Source organism: Mastigoproctus giganteus, chromosome 12 (genome assembly GCF_048544385.1).
Source record: "Mastigoproctus giganteus isolate SK-2022 chromosome 12, ASM4854438v1, whole genome shotgun sequence".
NCBI classification, from domain to species: Eukaryota; Metazoa; Arthropoda; class Arachnida; order Uropygi; family Thelyphonidae; genus Mastigoproctus; species Mastigoproctus giganteus.
Window position 1 is genome coordinate 130,116,209 of NC_143586.1, and position 23,319 is coordinate 130,139,527.

At 36.9% G+C, this 23,319-nt stretch overlaps 2 protein-coding genes across 2 annotated transcripts in view; one reads left to right on the plus strand and one right to left on the minus strand.

Annotated features, from left to right (window-relative positions):
- Positions 1–21,051, minus strand: part of LOC150077421 (uncharacterized) — a 39,269-nt gene extending 18,218 nt beyond the window's left edge. The window contains exons 1-3 of the mRNA XM_090385897.1: positions 20,861–21,051; positions 12,482–13,253; positions 4,076–4,856 (exon numbers count right to left, since the gene is read on the minus strand). Coding sequence (XP_090242023.1) covers positions 4,076–4,856; positions 12,482–13,186 — 1,486 coding nt within the window. The 5' untranslated portion in view covers positions 13,187–13,253; positions 20,861–21,051. The remainder of the gene's footprint in view (positions 1–4,075; positions 4,857–12,481; positions 13,254–20,860) is intronic.
- The window catches only part of LOC150077422 (uncharacterized), a 37,694-nt gene continuing 34,232 nt past the window's right edge, over positions 19,858–23,319 (plus strand). Inside the window, exon 1 of the mRNA XM_090385898.1 lies at positions 19,858–20,628. Within this exon, the coding sequence (XP_090242024.1) occupies positions 19,858–20,628 (771 nt within the window). The remainder of the gene's footprint in view (positions 20,629–23,319) is intronic.

A 23,319-nucleotide genomic window follows, 5' to 3' on the forward strand; every position in this document is an offset into this window, starting at 1 on the left:
AATGTATAGTGCGTGTTCTGCAAGAACAACATCTTCGTGTCTGCTGTTTGGAAAACTAGAGTTCCACAGTCGTAGTTCTTGGTTAAGCTGTAACAGTTCATTGTTGGTCTGAGGTTGCCACAGTTGCTTCCATCAACTGTTGCACGCTGGTTAGATGAGAAGTTTGGTTTGTAGTCTGAATACGGAACTTGTGCTTGTGTATAATACTCGCTGAGTGGGTGTTAGGCAACTTGCTTTACATTTTCATTTCCGGGAGTTCCAGTGTACTCTGGAATACAGCAGAGCTTCACTGATTATGCTGATCATTGAAAGATCAGTAATTTATGTACTTCTGCAGCAGGCTGTGCCCAAATTACTTCCCCTGTGGGAACCTTTCATATAATTCCACTTTACTGCAGACCGGGAGAGGACATAGGTCTCTGTGTACAATACCTACAAACAAACATCTGGTGGTAAAATTCTGGTATCCTTGGATGCCAATTGCAGTTGACGTAACCATGGCCACAGCAGCCATGACAAACAAAATAACAAACTGGAAAGTGCAGGAGGCTTGGACTACGTCTGACCACCGTGCGATTACATTCCAACTGGTACGTCAGCTAGATCAAACCCCCCCCCCCCTTTCAGTATTTTACATAACATAACCAGATATATCCTTAATAAAGAAAATCGGATAAGATTTTTAGAAACACTAAATTCCACCTTTCAGAGAATTTCTCCACATCATAATAATCAATTACACCCTGATGAACAGGTGGCAAAATAAACTAAATTAATAATAAAAGCCACCGATTCCACATTTAAAAAGAAAAACCCAAGGAAAAATGCGGTGTCCTGGTGGTGCTTTCTGGCTTGATGCATTCTTCGCCGAAGAATCTCTAGCTCAAGGCAGAAGAGGTAGAGGCCGCCCAGAGGGAGGTATTCCGCTCCCATACAAATAGATACACACAACCAAGGAGAGAAAAGAAAAAGGAGTCATGGAGAGCACTTGTTCGTCCCTCTGGTAACGCAGCCCATTGGGGCGTTGTGTATCGCGTAGTTACCAACAAGCTGCCAAAAGGTGATGTTATGCACACCACTAATACCGTGACAGGACAAACAACATACACTTCGGATGGAACAGTCAATAATACACTTCACTCTCAGTTCCCAAAGGATGATCAAGCTCTCACCTTCGAATAATCCAACATTTGCAATGAAAATGAGACATGCATCGCCTGATACAGAACCTCCCTTCACAATAGAAGAACTAAAGAACACAAATCAGCAGGAAGAAAGAAAAGAAATGTTCGGCCACGATCTCCTAGAAACTGAAATGATAAAAACCTTAGCTAAAAGTCAACCTCACCACTTGCTGTCTAAATAAAGGAGTATTTCCTACTCATGGAAATTAGCTAATCTCAGATTAATCCTCAAGAATCCGGAAAATCCTCCCGATGAACCGAAATCATACAGCCTTGTTGCCAGTACTGGGAAGGTATTGGAAAGACTGATACACTGCGGCTTAGAAACACACTACATAAATGCAAACCTCCAGTCGGACAAACAGTTAGCTTCAAACATGGATGTTCGACTGAGGATGCAATGAATAAATTAATGCCTGCAGCGGAAACTATACAAGAAAATTACATGCTGGCTATCTCAATCGATTTTTCTAGTGCCTTTGATACCTTATGGTGTCCAAGCATTCTCAGGAGAGTATGCCATGTTGGATACCACAGAATTTATACAACTGCATTAAGGATTATCTCAATAAGAGGAAATTTGCAGTGACAACCAGATATCAACGAAACGTTACTCGTGGATGCCCACAGGGTTCAGTGCTGTACCCCTGCTTTTGGAACCTGGTGCCGGATGAGTTTCTGGGAGAAGACACAGGCCAGGTAGACAAGGTCGCCTTTGCCCATGGCCTTGTTCTTCTTGGGAACGGTAACACCAGAAGGGTCCTAAAATTCACTGAAAACCACGCCCTGAACCTTTTACAGGAGCGGGCAAAACCCCACAAGCTTATTATCAAGCAAAAAAACCAAATCAATTCTCTTAAAAGGAAAGTTAGACATAAGAAGACAGCCTGAGATGAAGATTGCAGACAAAACAATAGCCTTGACAACAGAGTTAAAATATCTGGAATCATTTTTGACTCTAAACTAACCATCTTCCCACATCTTGCAAATGTGGTAGCAAAGTGAGAAGCTATGCTGGCATGATATCCAAAGTTAGCAGAACTGACTGTGGCTTAAAAAGGAAGACACGTGCACTCATATACAAGGCTATCTTCCTCCTAGTAATAACTTACGGGGCTGGAGTCTGGTATCCTAGAATGTTGTTAGCCAACAACAGAACTAAATTAGGATCTATCCATCTTATCATTCTACTCAAAATAACTAGGGCATGCCACACTGCCAGTACCCCTGCCCTGCTGGTCCAGGCAGGTGTACTGCCACTAGATTTGGAAGTAATAAGAAGCAGCTCAAACTAAAGGGTTAGAAGACATATCCCTGCCAACATCTTGGGAATTAATCTTAACTTAACAGCTGATCACAAACAGGAGAAGAGGCGAATACTGACCTGTCTATTCCAGCAATGGCAGGGCAAATTTAAGTTCAAATTATTATATTAGGGCTACCCGTAATTTCTTATATATACCTGTTTATGTAATATGTCTGTAAATTGCGTGTATAATGGCAGGGCATATGGGATCAATCAGACAAAGGAGAAGTCACTAGGAGGTTCCTGCCACAGGTAACCCTGCACCCCCAAACCACCAGTTGGCTTGTACCAGGCCTATATACCACGTTTTTGCTAACGTAGCATGGTTCTCTGAATATAAAACTGTATCCGTTAGGCTTCATACAGGACCTTAAATGTACCTGTGGTGCTGATGAGAATTGAGTCCATGTCTTGTATGACTGCCCGAATTATCATCCCCACAGTTGTATAATAATCATCAAAATATGACCTATAAATGGCAGAGACGACCAATTGCTCATCTCCGATGACATGCATTACATGGGCTTCTCTGAGTTTGCTCAAAAAGTTTGAGACTAGGAAAAGAGACCAAGCTACAGCTACTTAAAGTGAGACACCTCCCTATTTGACAACTACTTACCCGATTATGACTTGAACTCGAACCTGTCTGGCCTACTAGAATATGTCTTCCAATCTACTACAGCTTATTAATTCATTTTTTTCAATGTATCATATTATTTAATACGTACACTTATTTTATATTATTTATTATCCTATGTTAATATAAGTGAATATGTGTATAATGATATGTATTTAAAAGTCATGAAAGTATGTCTAAGGTTCAACATGCTATAAAATACCTTATAGAATGATCTTAAGATTATTGGTTTGTTTGTTGATTTGCAGGGGGGGGAGGGTTTACAAAATATTGTGTGTTTTTTTTGTGGGACAGACGTGGGACCGTAGAACATTGCTGTGCAACGTTGGGACAAGCACGACGAGTTCACACCAGGACAATGTAATGCAAAATATATTCCTTTAATGCAATCAAACAAGGTTCTTCTTCCACCCCTGCACATCAAACTTGGATGGATGAAAAATTTCGTATAAGGACTAGATAAAGAGACACTACGACATATTATTGGCGAGGATGCAAACATCAATGAATTTTTCTCTTTCCTAAAAAAAATTGGACTATACCATAAATTCTAAAAGATCTTGGTAATAAAAATGAGTTACATCTGAACTTTGTTTTTAGCGTTTTCCTATGAATAGGCGCACTACAGCCCTGACAGTTTATGCGCCCCTTAAAACGATTCACTTAAGGACCCGTGTTTACTAGTACAATGTACTAGGCTTTTTTTGCATATTGTAGTCTGCATAAACTCTTCTGTATAATGAAATTATTTATACTTAAGTTCGCACACGATGCGTCAAAACTTGTATCAATTATTATTGCAAACGATTTCAATTCTCATTTAAACCTTATGTCCACCAATCGTATTAGGCGTTGATTATGAACTTTCGTTTTCACGATATAAAAATAAGGTTACAAGATAACATGTACTAACCAATTAAGAAGAAAAAAAACATACTTCAAACTTACCTTTCAGTCGAATGCACCTTCCATCAAAAGGTAAAGTATATGGATCCAGCTCTGTCAAGTTGTTCGCAGATAAATCAACCATTATTATATGATATCCAAATATAAATTGTATGTTCACCACGAGGATATTATTATGACTTACATCTACCACTCGCAAATAATCCATACACATTTCTTCTCTTGATAAATACTGCAATAAGTTGTAGGACACGTTTATCGCCTGAAGCATACAGTTTTCCGTAAGAGAATGGTTCAATGTACTGATCAGATTTTGGCTCAAGTCCAGGTAGTACAAACTAGCGGCAGTAGCAAAAAAATTCCTGGCAATATTTGATATTTTACCTTGTCTAATAGCTATCCTTAAGATGTACATTGGAGTCACTATCTCATCATTCAGAAATTTTATATCGTTATTACTAAAGTGGGCACTGATTAGTATATTATTCCGTAAAATATGTTCAACGGAGTTTATTTGGGTTCTTTCCAAATGAAGTTGTTGCGTTATAACAGGCAACGCTGCAGATATGTTCACAGAAGACAGTGGGTTGTTATCTAAAAACAAATATGTCACAAACTTTAAAACATTAAACGCTTTCGGATGTATGAATTTAATATCACAATTGCTTAGAACCAACCAGAGCATTTTATAAACGGGTGGAATCGTTTCAGGGCCGAGAGATGAAATAGGATTATTGTTTAACCATATTTCTCTGATATTCGTCATATCTGGATGGAACACGTTTTCTACAGTTGATATCATATTGTGACTCAGATCAACAACCTGAAAAATAAGAGATTATCAATTATCAAAAGCGTATCCTTAATTAATGATTTAAATATTAAATAGTTTATTTTTATTAATTTGTCATTATTATTTTCAAGAAGAAAACTTTTCTCACTTCACTATAAAATTAAAGTGAAAAGTGGACGGACTTTTTTTCTGAAGGAGATAAGAGACAGACTAAGCATCAATTCACAAAAAAATTCTATGTAAAGGAAGCTTTCAAATTTGAAATCCTAATTAAGAAACAAAAATATGCTCTGATGCAAACTCGTTAAATATTATACATTTATTCCACTTTAAGCAGCAATTTTAAGGCAGATAATACGGAACAAGTGGAGAAGTGGAAGAACAGGTGTGTAAGGTAAAGTGTAAAGTGTGTTAAAGGTCTAACAGAACCAGGGGTTACCCCATCTCCATGTAGTAGATATTGTCTTGGTTACAGGGCACTGTAAAGGCCAGAGATTTAAAAGTGTATGAATATCGTTGTACGTAGTGTAATGTCATGTCGCATTGTAAGATATAAATCTTACCTAAGTATAAGTATATATATAGGCTGAGGAAATTAATAGAGGGTGAGAATTATAAGATACATATCTTATAAGTTTTTTTGTATGTGATGAGAATTTTAGTTAATGTACTGATTGATTCGAATGGAATCAAGAATTAAGGCTATCCTGGGGAAGAAAGAGTAATCCGGTCGAAAGCAGATTAGCGAGACGAGTTTGATATAGGGGCAGATTCATCGATGAAAGTGTAGCTAAGGAAGGAGGAAGAAAACAATAGACATCCAAGTACAGGGGGCTAGATGACAAAGACGGAGAGAACAGTCAATGTTCTTGGGATGGAAGTGAACTGAATGAAGGTGGTACAGAAACAGCGTACGTGGAGAACGGGGCCATTACTGAAGGGGATGAGCAGTTATGGATGTTAACGAAACAGCCAAGAATAGAGTTTATAAGTGAGCAGAATAAAAATCATTGTTAGAGTGCACCTGTGTGAATTACAAGGATGGCTGGTGCAATAGGCATGACTAAGGGGGAGTAATTTGAGAAGGGTTGCTGCAAGTAAGTTCTAGAACCTTGAGAACATTATACTATTTTCAACTATGAAGCCAACTAGCTTCGAAACGATCGTCTGGGTGATGGTATCCGCTGAAAATAAATAACAGTAGTCTTCTCTACTAGAGCAGCGATTGTTATTTGAAGTAATGCAATAGTAGCTATCTCGTTGTGAAGACAACCACAATATGAGATACAATTGAAACGACGCCTTTTTGATAATCTCTACGTAGGTAGTTGAAATTTATGGGTTAACTATGGTTATTTACACCGACATGATATAGTTAATTACTTAAACCCATAAGGAATTATGCCTTTGAGCATTTATTTTCTAATCAACTATGAACGTAAGGCCATCCAATGAGAAGAGGGTCTAAGAAAGGTAGAGGGCCTGTAACCGAATTAGAAGGAAGATGCTGTAAGAAGGCAGGAGGTGATTGGCCCATAAAGTAAAAGTTGAGAGGAACAAAGAAAAAAGTGCCAAAAAATGAAGAGGGAAAGAAAAAATAGGGGATTGGAAGAAAAAAAGAGTGCGGTGGTGAGAGGGAAAGTGCTCTAATAAGAGTGAAAACTGAATTAGAGTGAAGCAATGGAAAGCTCGAGCAATTCTACTTGTGTAAGGAAGAGAAATTCGGGAAAGGAGAAGGCCAAACCAGTATCACGCAGCAACCACTAGGAAGAGTGCTAGTCATAGGAGCTCTGAAGGAGATGACCATAACGAGGTAAAGAAGGGAAGTATAGCAAAGACATCGGAAGTAAGTTTTTTTTTTTTTTTTTTTTTTATGATTATAGAAAATTTGAAATATGAGAAAGACTGATCGACCTTTCCGTTCCTGGAATTTGTACGGAACGAAGTAATAAGTAATTATCACAAATTTAAACAGATAGGCCAACCGTTTAGAACTGATTTAATAATAAAATAAAATGATACAAAAGACAGTAAAATAATATTTACAAAGATTGATTATTTAAAAAAAACTAGTTTGAGACAAAAATATAAAAAGTAAACACGTTAAAATGTATTAAAATATAAATTTAAAAACACTATTGAAGCTTTCGGAGGTGTCTGCCTCCTTCCTCAGCAATAATGAAACTTAAGCGACACATCCTTAAATACCAGGTTCATGGGACACGTGGATGACCAGGCGCATACTCGGTATTCCTTTCACGTGTACCAGAACCGGAAGTGGCCTGGGAGCGTGGAAAACTAAAACGTTTATCTCTGGCAAAAACCACCGCCTCAAAAAGGGGGGTGAAGTCGTACTCCTCTATCTCTATTCATGCTATTGTTGCCAGAGGATCCAATCCACAGACTTTCCAGCCACTTGCGGTCCCAGAATCTATGCGCCCGGTCAAGGATGACAGCGTTGTTGGGGGAGATCTGGTGTTGTTTTTTCCAACAGTGCTTGGCAATGGCGGATTTATTGAGCTCTGCGGTCCGTATCGCTCTTGAATGTTCCCCCATTCCATTTTCCATTTATTTACACACGCAATTTTATGTACATTCTCATGACATAAACAATTTATATACAAGATTATATACAGTTTTATAGACATTATCATATATATATATATATATATATCCATTCTATATAATGGTATCAAGGTACTGTGTGTGTTCTTATATCGGGGTGGCTCCTAGGCCTTAGCCCATCTCCACCTTTGTACTCTGTTATGGTGCAGAAACTCTGCATAATGGGCCTGAAAAGTGTCAGTGTATGTGTGTTGTTTTGTTTGTGACAGGCTATTATGCCACCAGGGTGCAGCCAACGTATGGGCAGCTGCTGCCTGGTGCCCATCCCTAGCACCGGGCCTGGGTTAACAGTCCTTCTATACCGGTGTTATTACCACCGAAAATCTCGCACCCGCCAGAGGGAGTGCAATACTGGCGAGTGCCCAGACGGTCCTTAAGACGCCGTCCTGTCTCCCCCACGTAACATTCCCCACAGTCCGGGCATATGATCCGCAGAGCTCAATAAATCCGCCATTGCAGAAATAAATAATTATAACTAATAGAATTAAAGCCAGGGAGCGTCTTTGTTAAATTTAATAGTAGAGAGTGATATTAAAGGATGTGCAAACCCTCTATGAACTAAAGGGATTGATTAGATAAGGATTTGTAATTCTAAATCATAACCAGAGGATTTTAGAGAGAGGGAGAAGGTTATGTCAGCCCTAGTACTGAACTGCATAAGAATAATATATAGATATGTATAGATTCTTTAGGTATAAATCATAAATATAAGAGATTGAGAGAGATTGGGTTACTTAAACCATAACCTTGTAATTGTAAGGCTATTAGGGCCATACAAGTAAATTTGAGAGCATTCAGAGGTGTATTGAATTTGAGAGGATTTGTGTTCCAGAACCATTAGTCTGTATAGTAGATCTCAAGGGCCATATATTCAGGGTGTCTCAAAACTACACGGCATAACAGCAGGAATGAGTTCCTCATATTTAGACAATAAAAATATTTTATATCAACATAGTTTCGGAAATGCTTGGTTTCCGAGTTTTGAAGGTCTGTCTATGGCACTTAACTGTTTACATCACCTTATAGTAATTGTTCGAAATGTCCACCTTCTGCCTTAATACATCGATGTCTCATGTACTCGCGAAGACGATGCCAAATTCCTGGCATGTTACGTATTGTCTTAACCTGCCACAATTCGATTGCGGAGAGTTTCCACATCACCTAGCGGAGTCGAATACACCAATGACTTTAAATGGCCCCACAAGAAGAAATCTAGTTGGCTTAAATCAGATGAGCGTGGAGGTCAGGCAGTTTGTCCACCTCTACCTATTCACAGACCAGGAAACCTTCGATTCAGGTAATTGCGGGCTAGGTGGTTGAAATGTGCGGGAGCGCCATCGTGCATGAAGTGTGCTTGGTGACGAATGATCAGTGGCGTGTCGTCCAAGAAATCAGGAATGTTGTTTTCCAGAACGTTTGAGTTTGTTTGGAAGTACATGGGGCCCAAATAACTTATCACGAAAAACACCTGCGTAGATGTTGAGGCTGAATCGCTGTTGGTGCTGTGATGAAAGAATTGAATGTGGGTTTTCCTCAGCCCATACATGCTGATTGTGAAAGTTTTGGATTCCGTCTCGTGTGAACTGTGCTTCATCTGGGAATATCACTAAGGCAGGAAAGTGAGGAGTTGTACCACACTGCTGCAAGAACCATTGACAGAACATTACTCGCGCAGGGTAATCTGCTGGTGACAAGGCCTGTACCCGTTGCAGATGGTAAGGATACAGTTGGTGTTCTCGCAACGCTCTCCAAATAGTCGAACGTTGAACAGCCAGTTGCATTGCTATTGTGCGTGTGCTGGAATTTGTACGATTTGTAAGATCTTGGTCGTCTCCTGTCGGCATCACGAGGTGTAAAGGTCCCATGTTCACAAAGGCGGCGATGGATACCTTCAAACGTTTTCGTGTCTGGATATCTTCGTTCTGGGAACCTTTCGTGGTACAAACGCCGAGCCTCCAGAGCATTGTCGTCCGCCGAACCGTACATAAAGTGCATATCCACCTTCTTCTGATTTGAGTACATGGTCGGAATGGAAAACTATCAGATTCTGTCAGTACCTTGTGATGAAGGAAATCACCTGCGGGAGATAAGACATTCCGGTTAATAACCCGGGAACCAAGCATTTCCGGAACTATGTTAATATAAAATATTTTTATTGTCTACATAGGAGGAACTCATTCCTGAAGTTATGCCGTGTATTTTTGAGACACCATATATATATATATAAGTAATATTAATATGAACCACATGTGTAAAGAAGCTAGATGAAGTATGAACCATCTGACTCAATAATTATATTCCAGAACAGAACAGAAATGTACTCGTGCAGAAGATATAGAGCGAATTGTAATTAAATCGTATATATGTCAGTTCAATGTTATAATTTTTTTTAGAAATGGAAATTAAATCTCTGTTTTCCTTTTGATTATCATGTCTATGGAGTTCCTTTACTCAGAGAGAAAAACACACAGCCCGAAAATATTACACTGATACCACCTTGAATGGGAAAATAAGAAAGTAAAACCTCAGAAACTGGAAATTTCTGATCTAAGTACGCAGTCAGTTTACTTGTGGGCTGATCCTATCTTTGGAAAAAATTTAGCTTAACCAGCACATTCTCAGTGTACCATTGTTCATCTGGCCATTTAACCATTGGACCCCTGCTGAGGCCCAACTTTGTGCACACTGGAGGCAGACCAGGTACACCAGTATTTTTAGATAAGTACTCAGGCAAGTACTACCACCTAATTTCCTCAGATTTTAGTGGATAGGACCTATATAAAAAAAAAAAATGGAGAAATACTCTAGAATTTTTCTAGGCCGAATGGGTCGTGAGCAATTTGAATATTGCTAATTTTCATCGTGTGGGGCGTATGCTTGTGTAAAGGCAAATTCGGGGGGGAACTGAAAGCTGGAAGGAAAGCCAGAAATATGGGGACAAACAATAGAAAAGGCATCCCCAGGAGTGGCCAGTGGAGCAACCCATGCCCCACTGGGAGGAGAAAGAATGGGCGGCGGTGAGGGAAGGAGATGGAAAAGCCTTTCCCCAAGCCGGAGAAAAAGGAGAATGAAAGTGAGCCAGGCAAAGGAACTTGGCTCAGATCGCGTCTGCACGGTAGCAGAGTGGTAACGTCACCATCCTCTCCACACTGGGTGGAAAAATCAAGGGTTCGAATCCCGTCGATAAAGCGAGGAACTTTAATGGGCTTTTTCACTCCGTGGCTGAGTTAGTCGGGTCTCAGCTGTAGGTATAAAGGTTTACCCCGGCAACTCGGGTTTTACGTCCAGCAAAACAAATGGACCATGAACACATGCAATTTACGCACATAACACAGAAATCACGGCAGTTGAATTTAGTTAATCAGGTGGTCTAAAAATAATAGAGCCGCTATGCTGAATCTTTACTGTGTTTTGAGACGAGTCACATAACGCGCACCATGGGGGTCGGTCACACGCTCCTGACATGTGTAACCTTTGGCTGGTTTTTCTACTGCTGTTCAGTCAGTCACGGTAGACTCTTGATATCACAGAATGGGAGTACTAATCCATGTTGGCTGTTGTCAAGATACTAGCACTGCCATGTCTTGCCACCAAAATCATTCCACGTTCTAAATCGGAAAGATCTCGACGCTGACCCATTCCTCACAGATACCCAAAGACTGATCGCCACTGTGCGAATTACAATCTTATATCTGCCGTTCCCGATTCTGAGTATTTCACCAGTGTCTCAGATCAGTCCATTCTTGCAAAATGGGATATTGCTAATATAAAGCCAACTCAGTCAATATGGAACACCGAAGGAATTATATTTATGTGAATGAAAATATAAGAAAATCTTGGCAGGATTTTTGTCAGGATAAAATGTTCTAAGCATCGATGGAATGTCTGTTTTTAAACGATAAACTAAAAACTAACAAAGTTTATTACACAATACAGAGTAGTGGCCCTAGTGGGGTGACTAGCTGACATTATTCAGCGACAGAGATGTTGATCTCCTTATTTTCCGATGACAGAAAGGAGTTCAGAAATAAATTCGATATCAGAATGCAGTGTATCTTAGTGGATGGGTGGAAGTTGAGCTTATGATTGAAGGCAACGCTTTCTAAGACAAAGACGGGAAAGCTCCTAGAGGGGATAAAACTGAAGTTGCAACTGTTGATAAAATCGTAGCGGTAAGAAGGGAATTTTTATAACAACCGTATAATGAGTGTCTCAGATAAGGGATCTTCTCAAAATAATGGAAAGCTGCTAGGATAAAGATTTTTTTTATAGATCCTGAAAAGATAATGATTGCTCCAAGCTCTTACAGGCCAATGGTTCTTATCATTGGTCTTGGGAAAAATTTTAGAAAGGAGACTTATTACAAGGCCTAATCATTACTATCAACAAAAAGGAATGGGTACTGTCAACGCGAAGTTTTGATCTAATCGCTGAATCCACATTCGCATAAACAACACTGTGATTCTTCTTCGCTGAGAATCCAGTTGCATGTACATTAAAAAAGTAACAATCACCATCATGATCTTTGGAACCCTCTACAATAACGTTACCGACTTTTTATTCTTCTTCAACCTGTCTTATAATCCATTCAAACAAGCAGTGCAAATAATATGCGGTGCCCACGCTTATTCTGGTCAACTAGATAAAACTAGTAGCAACTAAAACTGGTAGTAAATTTTCAAAATATCTAGCGTGGTTGAACACAGTTTTCACTTAGTTAGGAAAGAGAAGCACACAATAGTAAAATTTGTTGGCGTGATTTTTACACGAGGAATGAGGATGAATGTGATTTACAAATTCACTGGATCTTACCATAGACAATTCATAAACAAAAAATATATTATTAAATAACAAGAATATAGATGTGTTCAAGTAATTACATAAATATGAATGTATGTATGAACAATAATAATTAAATAAAAAAATAATTCTGTGTCGTTGCTATGTCGTTGTCACTGATCAAGAAAGTGAATAAATCAATTCCAATAAATCTATAAGATGTAAAAGTGAAACAAATAATTACTACATACCACAGGATTCAGATCTCTCAGCAAGTCAGATGCGGAAATTAGTCTGTTGTGTCCTAAAAGTAGAGTTGTCAGTTTTGTTAATGGAGAAGTGGTATGAGGCAACATATTCTGAAGGCGATTTCCTCTTAAATCAAGGACAAGTAGCTCTCCCATTCCAATAAATGCCTTCTCATCAATATAGTCAATCTGGTTGTCCCTCAGAGATAGCTCAAGTAGTTCAGAAAACTTTTGAAGCTCTTTATCCACTCTTTGTAACTTGCTATTGATTAAATGTAAGGCTTTTAACTCCGAAGAAATCCTTTTCATTTCATTTGGAATATGTTGAAGGGACGAATTGTCAACGGATATTACTATTAAGTCACATATTCCTCTTTCGTATTCAATACAGAGAACTTGATGAAAAAGAAAATCATGAAGTTCCAGTCCCAGGAATTTCTTCAGTCCAATAGAGTAGGTATTGTTCGTATCACTAAGCCTGATCAGTTCGACATCTGAAGTATCGACATTCAAAACAGTGTTTGACAAAAGTGAACTGCTATTTTCACAGAGTGGCCTCACCACGATGGAGTCTAATCTTAAATCGCATATAGCTGAACCACGAAACTCAATCTTACTTTTTTCGTGCAGAGATGATATTGAGCCAGCCATTGTTATTAATAGCAAGTTCGTCGCTGTTACCCTTAATACTTTGATAGCAGATGGCATTTTTATTTCATTGAAACTTCTGTAATAAGCCTAATTCCATTTCTAAGAGCTGATGTGAACTGCAAACCTGAAAATATTAATAAAAATCAGTGTTTTATTGACCCGATGATTCAGGTATGAAGCGTGATCATTTATTAACCAAAATTCACTTATACAGTATATTCCAAATTTATTGCTTGATTGTAAGCGAAATTTGTACCCTAGTATGATCACCAATATAAAGAAAGAAAGCTTAAATTACAGTTCTTTGTTAAAATGATGAGTGAGGCTGTTTGCTGTTCATTCAATTTTTTTTTTTTTTAATCGGAATCAATTGGTTTTAATTTTAGCGTAATTTTGCATTTTACTTTTTATTTATTTTAATATTATATTGGTTTTGTTTTTTATTTCTATGGGGGGGTCGGCTACGATGTATACGTCCACTCCACTCGTTTTTTTCTGTGTGCTACGTATGCATCATAATAGAAACAAAGGCCTTGCTTACTGCTGTGTTTCCTTTGGTTTTGGCTGCCGGCCCTTGATGGTGTAAATAAAAATCTTAGGATCTACAGCATTAAGTACCATTTATATATTTTTATTTAATTTTATTTAAATTTTATGTAATCTGCTTTTATTTTTCAGGCACATTTTGATTTTTTTTCCATTGTAGCTACACCTGAGAGGTCAGCCCACTTCCTGTACTCTTATCTACCATTTGCATACAGTCAGTCCTCGTACAACACGTGTTTACACTACACGAATTCGATCATACATAATTTATATATAGGAAAGATGTCGCATATAACACGAACCGAATTCGCTTATGCGCCATTCGATTCGCCTTTCTGTTTACAAGAGATGGCAGTCGAACGCGTGGAATCACCCCAACTGAAAACAACACAGAAGGAAAAAAGAGAAGTTTCTAAAAATTTGCTTTTTATGATTGAAGATTTCATGGAAGGGGAAACACATTTCACATAACGTAAAAACCCACTGAATTCCAGCTATCGGTATCATTGCAAATGCAATAAGATCGAGTTTAGCTGATTTTAATAGTTTGCACAACAAAAAATCCAAATAAACCGGAAACTGCTAATTGTATTTATAAAATGCGATGAACACATTGTGTTTCCGGCTTTACTGCATTGTTTATTCAGTTTCTACACGGAAGCTGCGTCGTTTATTCAGTTGCCACTTGTTCGCTGAGCATTTATGCGTATAAAGCTTGCCTTTTCATTTTTGTTATTTTTATAATTGTGCTCTATTCTCAAAAAAAATGAGTAAAATACTTGAAAAAAAAGTGTGCAACGGAAGCGTTCCGGTGAAAATACTACAGGTTCAGAGAGAAAAAGAAAAGCAATATCGATAGAAGAAAAATATGAAATTGTGAAACGCTTCGAGGGGAATGAAAGAACGTTCGAAATTGTGCGTGCTACAGGCCTAAATGAGGGAACGCTGACAACAATTAGAAAGAATGAAGAAAAAATAACAGAAACTTTCATAGCAGGAACAACTCAAAGTGTAACAAAATCAATTAGATCAAGACACAAAGAATTGGAAGAGATGGAACGTCTTTTATCTGTTTGGATAGAAGATCAAACAAAGAAGAGATTAGGAACAAGTTTGCTTACGATAAAAGCAAAGGCATTGGCAATATTTGGAGACCTAAGAAAACCCTCAAGAAGTGCCTCCCTTTACTGCTAGTAGTGGCTGGTTCAACAATTTCAGGAAACTTAACGCTATCCATAATGTGAAATTATCAGGTGAAGCTGCGAGTGCAGATGAAGAAGCAGCAAAGGCATTTCCGCCGATACTGAAAAAACGGGCTGAGGAAGACAGCTATACAATGGACCAAATTTTCAACTTTCATAAAATCGGACTGTACTGAGAAAAATGCCATCACGAACATATATCTCAAGAGAGGAAGCACGAGCTCCAGGCTTCAAAGCTGCTAACGATAGACTGACCGTTATGTTAGGAGAAAATGCAAGTGGCGACTTGAAACTGAAGCTTGTTGTTTATCATGCAGCCAATCCACGAGTGTTAAAAAGGATCGTAAGGACTACCCAGGTGTTTACTTTAGGAACAGCAGAAGAGAGTGGATGATAGGGCAGATCTTTACTGATCTTCTACTAGATGTGTTTGAGGATGTGTTTCGAAGCTACTGCAAAAAGAAAAATTTGGATTTTAAGATTTAAATTGTTTTGGACAATGCACCAAGTCACCCACCAACCCTTAATGAACTGCCACCAAATATCAAAATCTTGTTTTTACTCCCCAACACAATATCTCTTATCCAGCCACTTGACCAAGGAGTAATTGCTGCTTTTAAGCACTATTACACAAGACGCACATTTAAGATATTGATAGCAGAAACAGAGGGCGAAAATGCACCAACAGTTAATGACTTCTGGATGCGATTCAACATAAAGAATGCAATTTACATAATTGTGGAGGCTTGTAACGAAGTGACAAAAGAATGCTTACGTGTTGTTTGGCGGCCTCTTTTACCAGATTTTATTCATGATTTTAAAGGTTTTAATCCTGTAAACGAGTTTCCTAAATTAAAAGCACATTGTGTTGCCCTCTAAAAACAGGTTGACTTTGAGGAATTGGGTGAAGAAGATTTAGAAGAGTTGCTTCAGTCTCATGAAGAAGTAATTTCAATTGAAGAACTACAACTTGTTGCTGAAGGGAAGGTGAAAGGTGAGGAAGACGACGAGGTTGAATGCAGCTGCCTGCTTCAGCGTTCTGTTCAGTTTTAAATTCATTTGTGAAAAGTATGCAATGGCTATAAGATAACGATTATAATGCAGAAAGAAGCAGAAGAGCACTTCATACAATTCGATCTGCTTTGGAATCATATAAGCAGCTGCTTTGTGAAAGAAGCAAGATTGCGAAACAACAGAAACTAGATGTCTTTTTGATGAAAACGCCCAAGAAAGAGACAGAAAATGAGCCATAGCCCTGTAGTTCTGGCGTGACCGCATTTCGTCCAAAGTCTTCATCTGCATCTCCTCCACCTCCCAGTTCCGATAATGATGACAACCTGCCGCCACTTTCCCTATAATTCCGCTGCTTCAACCCTTTCTCAAGCTGCCTGCATTTATTTTTAACCTAAGAATTTAAATTTAAATTACTAAATTATTAATTCTACATTTTTCAACTGTGTAAATGTTTAATTACGATTATTTATTGTGTTTGGTAATGTTTTGGTTTCAAATGGGTATCCAGTCTTGGGTGGTCGACACCTAACCCTATTTTTCCCATAAGGCCTGCTATTTATATTGCAAGATTTTGCATTGCATAAGGATTTCTAGGAACACAATTATCGTGTTATACGAGGACTGAATTTATGTATTTCAGTATGGCTGCTGGGCACTATTGTTATTATTAGCAGTGTACCGAATCTATAATCCATTATTCTATATCATTATTTTTTCGTTCTTTTTTTGAAGTTCCGTTTTATGACTACAACCCATTATTGTTATTAATTATTTGTAAAAAGAATAAGAGAAGTTTACCCCAATATGACACGTAGAACACTTCCGTATGATACTATCCAGAAATTATAACGAAAACAATTAAAAAATTGAAAATATTACATTACAGTAAGAAATAATTAGCAAAAATTAAAAATCACATGAACACAGTTAAAAACCAATTTAACGCAATTAAAAATTAAGTCAAAAAATTAATTTTACTCGGTATTCTAATAAACAAAAATACCTTTCCCAAGTTAGGAAACTTCGCGACAAATTAAAAAATTATCTGCGTCCTAACAATTGGTCTGTATTGAAGACCTCCATAGATTTCCGACGTCAGGCCTCAGAAATAAAAAAATAATAATAAAAAAAGACACGTTAACAAATTGAATACGTCATCAGGAGGGTCAAGGCACTTTCGTACGAGTTCTAACAGATTGTCATATCAACAGGTTACAAATCTTCCTCGTATACGCTCTAGCAGGACCAGATTTCACTTTCATCCAAAAGATAGGAATTGAAGGCCAGAACATACAATATTCCTGCACTTTTCGGACAGGTAAATTTACACAAGACCGGATTTTCTATTCGCCCTTTTGTTTCCTACAGATACTCGGCATTTTCATCCTCGGCCACACATTTATATAGCATTATAAAACCCTTTAGACAGGCGATACAATTTGAGATTAAGAACTAGGATACACTATTTAATAGCCATAAGGACTGTAGACTTGGCGGTAATGATAATTTATTTTGATTAGATGTTACCTCGTTATATACGAAAGTAAAAGTTGAATACACATTAGATATCCTTTGGGATATGTTAAATCATAACTCGATACCGGTTTATAGGAAGCTTCCTATTAAGGAAATTTTTCACTTAATTAAACTCTTAGTTGAAGCCAACTGTATCACCATTCGAGGCAAAATGTACAAACAAATTTTTGGTTTGCCACTGGGATTAAGCCTGAGCGGCCTAATATCGGAGATCTATCTCCGATATTAGGAGGGTAGAAAAGGCGTATACATTTGACGCCTTTTCTCCCCCGTATCACATACTATGGGAGGTATTTAGACGATGTTCTAGTCATTGCTGATAGTAGCACTATCCAAGATATTTTACATTCATTTAATAATATTCATTCTAGACTCAAATTTACATTGGAGAGGTCATTACATTTTCTAAATTCACGCTTACTCGGGAAGCGAATAAAATACAATTTAACATCTATCTATCATAAACCCACAAACACCGGTATGCTTCTGCATTATAATAGCTATCACCCGTTCACCTACAAAAGATCGATTATCTTTAATCAGTTTCTCAATGCTTATAAATATTCAACGGCGGAATCTGCTTTGGGCTCAGAATTACAAATATTAACCAGCAGATTCTTAAGCAGGGGTTATCCCCTTGCTGCAGTAAACCGAATTAGGGTACAAGCTAAGGATAGGATACAAAATACTACACCAACCAACAACAGTAATATCAAAAAATACTTTATTTCTCTCCCACATGTTTAACAGTGGCACAAACAACTTAACATATTCTTTAAAGATACCGAATTTAAAATTGTAGCCAGGCCAATACAGAAATTACACACTATACTGAAAAATCGCTCAGTCCTTTCATCCTTCATTTCTTGCGGTGATTGCAGGCCGTGTGGCACGAACTGAGGCCACGCGGCCTCAGTTCGTGCTTTTCGTTCACAGCGTCAGAATTAGCCTTTCATGCAGTTGATGAAAAACATAATTTTTTATTTAACGAGGCCAAAATACTTAGTGTCCAACGTAATTATATGAGACTATTAATTGCAGAAACCGTCGAAATTAAATTACATGAGAATTCCAATAATGTTCGCCGGCCCTATCTAATCTCGGACTCCTGGTTCTTTAAGCGCATCCGCAAAGACAAATAACCCCTATTTAAGTTCCATGCTCACTTCTATTCGGCGATTTTAATTCCTGTGATCAGGACACACGGTCGGAAAGCATTGTCAGCTTCAGAAAGGAAAATCGATTTGCAATTTTTTCGTTAATTAATTTTTTCTTAATTTTTAATTGCGTTAAATTGATTTTTAATTGTGTTCATTTGATTTTTAATTATGGTTAATTATTTCTTACCGTAATGTAAGATTTTCGATTTTTTAATTGTTTTCATTTTAATTTCTGGAGAATTTCATACGGAAGTATTCTACGTATCATATACGTAGAACGTATTGAGCATTATAGCTCTGGTTCCTACTATCAAATATTATTAATTATATAATATATATATATATATATATATATATATATATATTTGGTAACATTCGCACAATAATACGCATTTTACCATAGCGAACACGTGGATCGCTACTTCCCTAGAGGTCACTTACTAGATCCACCCATCCGTTTTACTTTCATCTATAGCGAAATCCACACGTGGCTTTTTTCGGCTGGGACATGGTAAGTCAACTTATAGTTTTTAATTTTTTCTCATCCCTAAAAAAAAAGTCACTCAAATTGTAGATATGCAATAATATTTTGTATATTATCTTGTGCATATATATATTCTTTAACAATCGGACTTACCTAATTTACCTGCATGTACTCCATAAATTTAACTAGATATGTCTATCAGTTATTCACTATTCTTCACTAATTCTAATCCGTGTAATCTAACGTAAGTTACTATATAATGGTTTTAGTGTACGCATTATTACCATAATAGCACTAGCCTATAATTCAAAAGTTAGTTACTATCTCATACTTATCCCATGTATCGTTCTCTGTCGATATATATATAGTATGCAGTAATTATTTATTAGAAACACTCGTCAGAAGTGCAGCAAAAGTTTCTCTTTTCGTGAAGTCACTCGTTTCGAAATAATCTTGATTGTGATGTTTGCGAAATGCCTAGGTTTCTCAGCTCAATTCGAAGCATCCGGTTTTATTTGTTGGCCAATTAAAATGTGAGACGCGTGCTGCGCTTGCGTAGAGAAGTAAAGCGCGAGTAGAGGAAAATGCGAGAACAAAACGAGAAGTGACGAGGAATATCATAGGGTGTGCTAATTACAGGTGTCGTGCCATAATCGCAGAAAAGATGGAAGTTTTCATCAATAAAATACAGGAAAGCCTTGATTTTTTTTTCAGACAAATCTGCATCAGGTACTTTAGTAATAATTTGAAATCAAGTCTTATAAGTGTAATGAATTTATCGAAATAATGTGCTCGTTAAACAATCGTAGGGCTAACAATTTTACAGTTTTTTTACTACTGTCGTTAAGTTCAGCCTTCAATGAACTAGGTGCATTTTCTCAAGATTTAGGATCGCACATTTGTAAAAGTTCACTAAAATCTTCGACGAAAGAAGATTCCTGGCGTGATCTTTCCCTAAACAACAGCATCGTTCAGCACGACAATCTCTGTCACTTTGTATTAGGTGTAAATACCGGATATTCCGAAATTTCCGCTAATAATTCGTTCTCTCACTATTATTCAAGAGTATTGGATGAAGTTTTTCCGATTCGTTTCGCAAGAAGTCTTGGTTTTAAACATAACACGACGTCGGCTGTTATAATTAAGTCAGTAATAGCGATCAATTTTACATATCCTGATGATCCTACAGTGTACAACCAGGCAGAAAATTTAGTAATCAGACAAGCAGACGTCAATACAACGGATTCGTTAAATGGATATTTGAAATACACTCTTGAATACGTACAGATTGACAACTGTGGACTACAAAAAGTAGAATTCCAGGTACAAAACTGCAGCGAATTACGTTTACTTTCACTTATAAACAATCGTATAAATTTCGTTGCTGAAGATGGTTTCCTAGGTCTTGAAAACCTGAAAAATTTATATCTAAAAAATAATGAAGTGCGAAGTTTGCATCCTAAAACTTTTTACCCCTTGAAGAATCTTGAAAATTTAGACCTAGGTTATAACTCTTTATCAAATCTTTCTGGCACCCTTTCCACTCTAAACCTTAAGGTAGGTGTACAAAAATATTCTATTTTTAAAATAGTAAGTGTGTTTCTGTGAAACAAACCTTAGACTCATTTCAAACTGTAGTTATTAGCTGCAGAATAGTTATTAACTATATAGTTATCGTTTAAATAGTTATTAAAAATATAGTTATTAATTAAATTGTTAGTAGTTATTAAAATAGTAAATATATAGCTATTAATTAAATAGTTAAATTAAAAATATTGTTAAATATTACCTGTCAGAGTAGATATTTTCTTGTCTTCTAAAGCAATGTTTCCCAACCACTATCCTTGTGGGGGTGGGGACAAGGCCAGCCATCTTTCTGACAGGGAATTAACGAAAACAGAGCTGCTGATCTACAACTTCACTGCAGTGGTCCCAGTCCACCGTTCTAATGAGCTCAATGAGAAAAGCAGTTCTCTTCATACAAACATTTAGCGTACTATCAAGTAACTGACTGTCTTCAAGGCTGCGTAATGGGAACAGCATATTTAGCTACAGCCATTGGTGTATACTTGTGTTGTTTGAGACTGCGCAGGAAATGGATTACAATATCCTGCTCAAAAGGAAAATTATCGTTCTAGATTTTAACACAGTAATCTCTTAGATTTTATTAGGTTCTAAATAAAACTGAATTTTTCTTTCATCAAAGAAAGAAACACTTTTAATACCTGAAAAGAATTTGCAAGTTTGACTTCTTTTATTATTCTTTTACAGTCAGATTATGCATTTCAGTAACCATTATACTATAATGACAAGTAATTATAAAGAATATAAAAAAATGTTGAAAATGTCCATCTTGACTACACGGATTATTTTCATCATATTTTATAACACGTTTTATGTTTGAACGTCTTTGTTTGCAATTCCAACCTATATGTTGACTTCACTTCCTCCAATGTATGGTGTATTGTTTTTTACACTTTGTTTTTAACAAACTCCAAAAATAATAATCCGGCGAAATTAAATCTGGGGATCGCGAGGACCACGACTATAAGCTTCTGTTCAGATAGGGATTGTGTCAATGACTTCGTCACGAAGAAATCGTTATGGCTGAGTTTGTATAAGCGTAATAATCTAAGGTTCATACATGCAATTTTATTTGGTCTTCTACTATTTTAAATAAAACAGTGATTTATACTATATTTTCTGTTTATCAATTAAATGCAGCCTTATTAAATAAACAATCATATATACAATTTACTTTTCCCAGAGTTTCCTCTTTTTTTTATTAACCAAGAAAAAAATCTTCCTGAATTAACTATTTTGAGGTGGTAACATGAATGATGAGATAATTTTAAAAGTAACTCTTTTCGGAGATCGTGCTATAGCAAGATTTGAAATCTAATAGAGTACATGCAATAACAGAAACTAAATTATCTGATTTATTCAAGATTAAGTTGCATTTTTTTACTGTGGAAGGTCTCACGAAAACCCAGAGTATAGATCGAAGTACTTCTGAGCAAAGGTGGTCTTCAACAGAGAAAAGTATGAACTTTGCACAAAGCGAAACCAGCTTATACAGGCTACAATGGAATTAACCACCTCGTTAATCCTACAGCTTGGCTTGAACATATTACGAGATTCCAGCAAATCCTAATTCGTATAATTTGAAAATAGAAAATTATGTGGATATTCTGCTCCTGATAAACATTCATATCTCGAGAGAGCTACTCATAAATACTATCAACTGCCCATCAATGACAGCAACTTCTGTAGAATATAATGTACCCCAGTTCCTTCTTAAATGTCTGAGCACTTTTATCAAAAATATATAGATAACCTATGTGGTATGCGTGGCAAAAAAATGAAGTAATTGCCGAATTTCTGTTGGTCAGATTTTAACGAAAGTTGGAAAGGCTCCACAAATCGTTCACCCAGAACGAAATTTAAAATTATGTTCGTGAAAATCCATCCACTGAGAGTACAGTTATTACATGAGGACGGAAAAAACAATAATAATAATTTCGGGATTTCTATTGGTCCGAATTTAATCAAATTTGGAATGACTACACAAATCTTTTAAAAGGGTTAAAACGTGTAGATCACAAGTTGTCACATGTGGACCGACAGACGGATTTACATAGTGAAGTCATTGAGCGAATTATACATATATGCTAATACGCCTAAAAAACAGATTTTTCCGGTGGGAGGGAACCATGCAGCAGTTGCCTGGGACACAGTTACTCATCCAAGTTGCAAAAAATTCCTCGCGTCTTTCATGGGATTGACAAGACCTTTATCAGCCACCGTCAGTCAACAGAGTTTCAATTAATTCCTTTTATAATATTCAATAGGGAGCAACATTCCCTAATTTTTTTTATTATTATTTTATATTATTTTATTTTATTTATTTTTTATTATTATAATTTATTTATTTTTTATTATTATTTATTTATTTATTATTATTATTATTTATTATACGTTCTAGGTGCCGCCCATTACAAAAAAAAAAAAAAAAAAAACACAAAAAATTATTTATTTATTTATTTATTTATTATTATTTATTTTTTTTATTTATTTATTTATTTTTATTATTATTATTTTTAACACCACGGGAAATCCCTTTTTTTTTCTCTCTCTCTCTCTCTCTCTCTCTCTCTCTCTGGAGTGGGCCCCCAGAGGAATCTGGCCCATCTTTTGGCAACACTAGGTGTGTCAGAGTCTCGAATTAAGGCAGTGCGAGCTCCACTG